The 6704-nt window shown below is 30.1% G+C and overlaps 1 protein-coding gene across 1 annotated transcript in view; it reads left to right on the plus strand.

Annotated features, from left to right (window-relative positions):
* PCDH10 (protocadherin 10) overlaps positions 1–5065 on the plus strand; it is a 42052-nt gene extending 36987 nt beyond the window's left edge. The window contains exon 5 of the mRNA XM_036424457.2: positions 588–5065. Within this exon, the coding sequence (XP_036280350.1) occupies positions 588–607 (20 nt within the window). The 3' untranslated portion in view covers positions 608–5065. The remainder of the gene's footprint in view (positions 1–587) is intronic.
* The last annotated feature ends 1639 nt before the right edge of the window (positions 5066–6704 follow it).

Raw genomic sequence — 6704 nt, forward strand, 5'->3', positions numbered from 1 at the left:
ACTCAATATTCAAACTTACTCCTTAAAAACCTTGAAAGAAAATGTGTGTGAATATGACTTTAGTAATATTATCACATTTCATTTTCTCTAGTTTATCTGACAATACTTCATATTTGGCAAATCAGCTTCTGTAATGAAGAAAATCACCTTTCCCATTCTAATTTGTACTGACCTGTTTAAATTTAGACTTTATTAAATTACATATATAACAAGTTGTCCATAGATATTCTAGTATAAGAGCCACCTATTTTTTAATATTCTGATTGTGTGTGTGAATAGTGAAATGGGGGTTGATTTACACAGGATTTTAAAAAGTTAATCTCACGTAATTGGTGGCTGGTTTATAAACTATATATTCCCCATGCAAAACTAGTTTGTAAAATTGTTAAAACTGTCATCTGCAGAAAGCCCAACAATAGAAAAGACTAGAATCATTAGAAAACCAAGGTAACACTGAAATATTTTGACATGGGGGTGGGGGGTTGCCGATGGCGATACAAGTCATTCCATTGTACACTTAATGCTCAATTTTAAACACCCAAAGTCAGGCTCATTTTCTTAGAGTATTTTCTTTTTCTTTTTCACAGCACGGAAAAGGATATGCTAGTCAATTCTACAGGACTTCCCTGAAGCAGCATGATTTGCACAAAGTCGACCAACAAAAGCATCAACTTTTCAACTTCATTATCTTGGCCATCCAGTTAGTTGTGTGTAACTGAGTATTAGATTGCCTCCGCAGTCATCATGGCCAATCGTAGGACCTACTTGCTCTCAGCAGGCCTGAGAAATGAGTTGAAATGTGCAGAACTGTAGAAACTTTAGGCAACTGATTTTGCCTCTCCGATCAGTGTGTGCCTGTTTACAGCACTATATATCTTACTCTCTCCAAATGTCACTGAGCCCTTTAGATGTTTATATTCACCATGAGAAGCCAGTCATAAGGATAAAGGAAATTTGTGCATTATAAATGCAATATCACTGTTTTAAAGTTGACTGTTTTATATTATTTTTGTGTGATCAAGTGTTCCCCAAGCTATTCCAACTTTACAAGAAAGATTGTGATCATGTTCTTTTCACCTGTGGGTTACAAAAAAAAAAAAAAAATGTTGTATTCTGAAGACCCACAAATTATCAAAGACATTCTGTAGTTTATACACCGTGTTGCAAAGTGTTTACTGTACTATTTCAAAGCTTCTAAATAAATATAAAATATATATATTATATTATATAATTTTCCTAAAATGTGGTACAACTCAGTTGGTTTTTAAATGGATTCATACAGTCCACATCATACAATAAAGTAAAAAAAAAAAAAAAAGGGTAATTCAGGGTCCCAAAGATGAACTTACTAAGAAAAAAATAAGCATTAGTAGCTTCCTCCCGGTTTTCATCTTATTCAACCCTGTTTTTCCTTGTTTAAAAGAAAAAGAAGCTCTAAGCTACAAAAATTTTGTCTAGAACTTGTACTGAATTTTCAATGCCAAAGATATAGCTGTCGATGTTATCAGAGAAGCACTGAACATGTACTATCAAAATACCTAACAATCTACATTATTTCGATTCTATTTCTATGGCTTTGAATTTAGAATCATTTAAAACTTTTATAAAGACTCTATATATTCATCTGTATTGGTTGTTAGAAGAAAAACACTGGGTGTCTGTACATTTTGTGGTGTAAAATATGTTACTGAAGATTACTATTTTAAGAAGTCCTCAATCATAGAACTCACGCAGAATTTTATTTTACATAGTTTTGCATAGTTTTGTGACTTCAAATAACACATGCATATAAAATCTATTTATAACTCTATATGAACATATAGAGATATATAAATCTCTGAACTGGTAATGAATAGCTATAACATATAAAGAATCTCTAAATTTAAAGCAAATTTAATAAATTTGGAGATAGAAACATGGTACATTATTGTTTCAGTATTATCCTACGTGTGAAAATTTTATAGCTTAAGTGTAGTCAGTGTTGTATTAATGAGAAAATTCTTCATGTGTCAGCTTGAAAACTGAAGCTTGCCTTTTACTTTATGTCAAAAGGGTTAATTACTAAATTCAGTAGGATACATTTTGCCTCTATATATATATCACTTTCTTCTACTGTTTATTGCTTATTGAAATATAATTGAGAAAGAGAAAAATTAGAGGATGTGAGAAAATCTTCTAAACAGGGAACAGAATTTGTCACAGATTCTCATTAAACACACACACACACACACACACACACACACACACACACACACACACAACCTTCAGCATTATAACTAAAGCTTTGCCCAATCTAAATTACAGACCCACTTTGAAACATTTCCCTTAACTTTTAACTGATCTTATTTTCAATGGCAGTTTGAGCTATGCTATGTTATAAATGTTTTCCAACTCATTTTATGTCATTTAAATGGGAATAGTTTCATTAGATTTAACATTAAAAAGCATACATATGTTCATAGATCCTTGATGTGAAGAGTTGAGTGATATCTTAGTATCACTTATTTGTGTCATTGAATTAGATATTTATGTCAAAATCACAACCAGTTTATATAACAAAATAATGTGTGCATTATTCCAGTCTTTTGGGGACCCTTTAAAAATATAAAGTTATTTCATCATATATGACACAAAAAGCACATATATTCACTAAGTGCAGCAGTAAAAATTTATCAAAAATTTGGCATTACTACATTAATATTTGGAATGATGGACTATTATAGTAAGACTATGTTTCTATATAATTTAACTTTTAAAAGTGTGTTTGATATAATTGTTTTTTTAAGGAGAAAATGAATTTTTTTGTTGTTGTTGAACCACCTCGTTTTAATTAAAATTTTTCATTTATCATTTTACAATTATGGGGGGAAACCCAAATCTATCTGCCTTATTATGTGCATTGAAAATAAGGTTATACTCACTTTATATATAATGGCTATATAATTCATTTGACTTATTTTTTCTTTAATTATTTAGCCCTTTCTATCATTGTATGTAATCTCTTTTGAACTAGCTTTTTATATCTGATATTTGTGCATTAGTTTTTAAATATATCATATTAATCAGTAATACTAATTTTCATTTTATTATAATGCTACAGAAACAAAAACAACAAAACTTTTACCTAATTGTGAGACAAATAGAATTATTTAAACATGACATTCTAACTGACTAGGTTATTAATCAACTACTATATCCGGAATAAGTAAGAAATTACAACAGAATAAGGTATGATTTTAGTACATTTGGCTAAAATGTCACATATTAATGAAGGGGACTACTTAATAGAAAATGCAACCAACCAATAATTTAAGGTTTCCAAGTAAGCATTTCTTAGATTCACATGCAAAGAATTGTACAATAGTTTTCTATTAACTCTAGTCATCCTAATATCAAATTTTCATAATTTTATATATAATCACATAAACAACATTCAAATTATAACACAGTATTTCATCAATAATTTATTTCAGAAAAGAAAAGTATGATATTTACTCCTTGTTAACATAGTTTTAGAGTAGTAAAAAGTCAAAACATTTTCCTGTGGAAACAGTGTCTTAATGTTTCAATGGTATGTCAAATGACAACTTCTAGAAATATTTCAGCCACATGTAAAATCCTAATTTTTAACTGTGAATATAATTATATGAAATCATTTTAAGTCAAATACTTAAATATCACAATGGAATTACTTTACAGATACAGTGATGTCTGTTTCATTAAAAGTGAATCATCTCTTCGGGGAAGTGTTAAGGAAATATGTGTATTTTATTTTATGACGATATTAAATGCAATGCCTTTATCAAACATTGCAAATGAAGTAATAGAGAAGAGTTCAATATCTTAATTACTTGTTTTCCTGTTTTATTTCTCAGTAGTTTTATAACTTACTGTCAGATCTTTTATAATAGAAATATCCTCCCACTTCTCCAATAAGAAATTGAGAAAAAAACAAAACACCTTCAATAACTGCATCATATTGAACCTTTTTACCTTGCAAAAGTTACTTCCTGGAGTAAAGTTCATCCTTAATACAATTACTCAGTCCAAATTTTTCAAATGATACTAAGCAGGATATAAAAAATTATTTAAGTTACTGACTACAAATAACACAAATATTTGTCACTGCACGTGATTTTTCTCTCCCCTCATATATCTATGTTTCCTTTAATATCCGAGGAACTAAAAAAATACTTTAAACACTGGTATACTTGATGACTTCTCTGAAAATTTTATATAGTTCATATTGCAATTTCTTTACTTTTTTCAACTCCAATTTTGTAGTGATAAAGGCTTTGCACTTGACATCATGTTTATGTTCATTTTTAACAAGGAAAAACAGAAAATGGCAAAATCCCATATTTTTATTCCATGGAGTAGTCAAATTATTTTATATATTGTTAACACTTAAGGAATAGCCCTCTGCCAAGTCAAACAAAAACCTTAGACAGTAATTTGTGAAAGTACTGTTCAGTAGAGTATTTTTTTTTTAATTCTAAAAATTGGAGTAGATTTTAGAGGATAGCATTCTGTGAGAACGCAGGTAGATGGGTGCCGCTAGAGTATTGCAGGCAATAATATGACTTAAATCCTAATACCTTCGGTGTGCATGCATGTATTTCTAATCGCTGTTATTTTTAAGTATTTGTAAAGTTAGAAAACTGGCTTTTATTTCTTGAAAACTTGTCACATGCGTAGTTTGAAGTTTTACACTCCAGATGTTTTTGAGTTGCGTGAAAAGGCTGCATTAACGATGCAAAATGTTTTTAAATTTTCACATGAGACTCAAAAGCTTCTGAACGATGGAACGCAGACGTCCAATTCATCTATCCATCCTTGAGCTGAAAGTACGCAGGGAATTTCTGCTCTAAACACATTTTTGAGACAGTTATCTGTGAGTGAAAACAGGGTATTATAACAAAAGATGAGTTTAAATCTTAACTATAGTGTTTGTTACTGTGAATGCTATAATAATACATAAGTAAAATGAGTGTAAATGTAATATATTATTTTATACTGCTGTATACATATGAAATAAATAAAACTAGGATACATATTATACCAATTTTCCATGCATGGATCTTCCACTGACGTCGGTGGGATCTTAGAATAAAAATCAGTGGCAAAATATGCCCTAACGTTTAAAAACAACTTATGCTGATATAGTAACTTTAGTTTTAATAAACAGGTCTAAGGGGACATCTGTTCAAAACTGAGTCTCGTTTGAAGCAACATATGCTAGGTTTAAAGGATTCCACTATATTTATAGTTTCGAAAGTAGGCATTTAGTTCCATATGGTTCTCATGATACCCACAATGAATATTTTAAACATATATATCACACTTGATGCTATATTTTTTTAAAACTTTTTTTGACTTGTAGACAGAGCGTCTACAAGGATTAATGCAGAAGTTGTACCTAGAATATAAGTGCCTTCAAGAAATAAAGGGAACCGAGATCGGTTTAGCTCAGTGGTAGAGCATCGGTCTGCGGACTGAAAGATCCCAAGTTCGATTCCTGTCAAGGGCATATACATTGGTTGTGGGCATATCCCCGGTAGGGGGTGTGCAAGAGGCAACTGGTCGATGTTTCTCTCTCATCGACGTTTCTAGCTCTCTATCTCTCTCCCTTCCTCTCTGTAAAAAATCAATAAAATATTTAAAAAAAAAGAAATAAAGGGAAAAAAAACATTCTATCTAATATTTTAGAAACAAGTTATTTCATACTCAGTTGATGGGAACATAAAATATATATATATATATATATATATATATATATATGTATTATTTTCCTGAGAAAAAAAATATAAATTAAGGTATACTGTAGGTTTTTTAAATGTAAAAATAATTTGAATGAACTTATATTAATTTACATTCTGAAATAGCTTACAGGCAACAGAAGAAATATTGTGCTTTTCAATCCCACAAGTTGTTTGTAAAACTGACTTTCTTAAATTCAAGCTACACATATCTGGATAGAAGTTAACTTTATAAAGCAACAAAGGAGAGGACTAGATATTGCTCTTTCTTTGGACAACTAATACCAGTAAAGCTAACAGGAAGGTGGAAAATAACGATCAGATATAATAGTTCTCAATGACACATTAATGGTTATAATTATCAGTCGCTTCGGTTCCGCTGTAGATCTGTACCTCTTGCCCCTTACATTTACTCTTATTGGGAATCATCGTGAACTCTGCTAATTAACCAAGATTTTGAATTTTCAAAGGTACAATTAAATTTTATCAGATTACAAATGTATTAAAGTCCAACAGCGATGGGATGTAATAATGAATAATAATATCTTCCTTCAAGAAAATTCTAGTTTGCATTGGGAACTAAAGAAATTATAGAAAAATATTAAATGACACATTATAAAATAATTAAGTGATTAAAATTTCTGGTCAAACCCAACAGGAAGGTCATGAGGACAAATTAACTTCTCAAGAAAATAACATAAAATCAAAAGAAAAAATGTAGAATAAAATAGTCCTAAAACATAATTTATGGTGGAAGCAAATAAAGCTTTTTTCCAGATACATGTGTCAAATTAGTCACAACGTGAAATATATTTCTTATTGTGAATCCTTTCCCCTAATGTTTGAAAAGCACAGCACCATATTATCTCTATTTCAAATTAAACTTAATGCTGTGGAAAGACAGGAAAGATCTTTTCAAAATGTCACTTCTCTTCTGAATCTGAA

The sequence above is a fragment of the Pipistrellus kuhlii genome, unplaced genomic scaffold (assembly GCF_014108245.1).
Source record: "Pipistrellus kuhlii isolate mPipKuh1 unplaced genomic scaffold, mPipKuh1.p scaffold_m20_p_8, whole genome shotgun sequence".
NCBI classification, from domain to species: Eukaryota; Metazoa; Chordata; class Mammalia; order Chiroptera; family Vespertilionidae; genus Pipistrellus; species Pipistrellus kuhlii.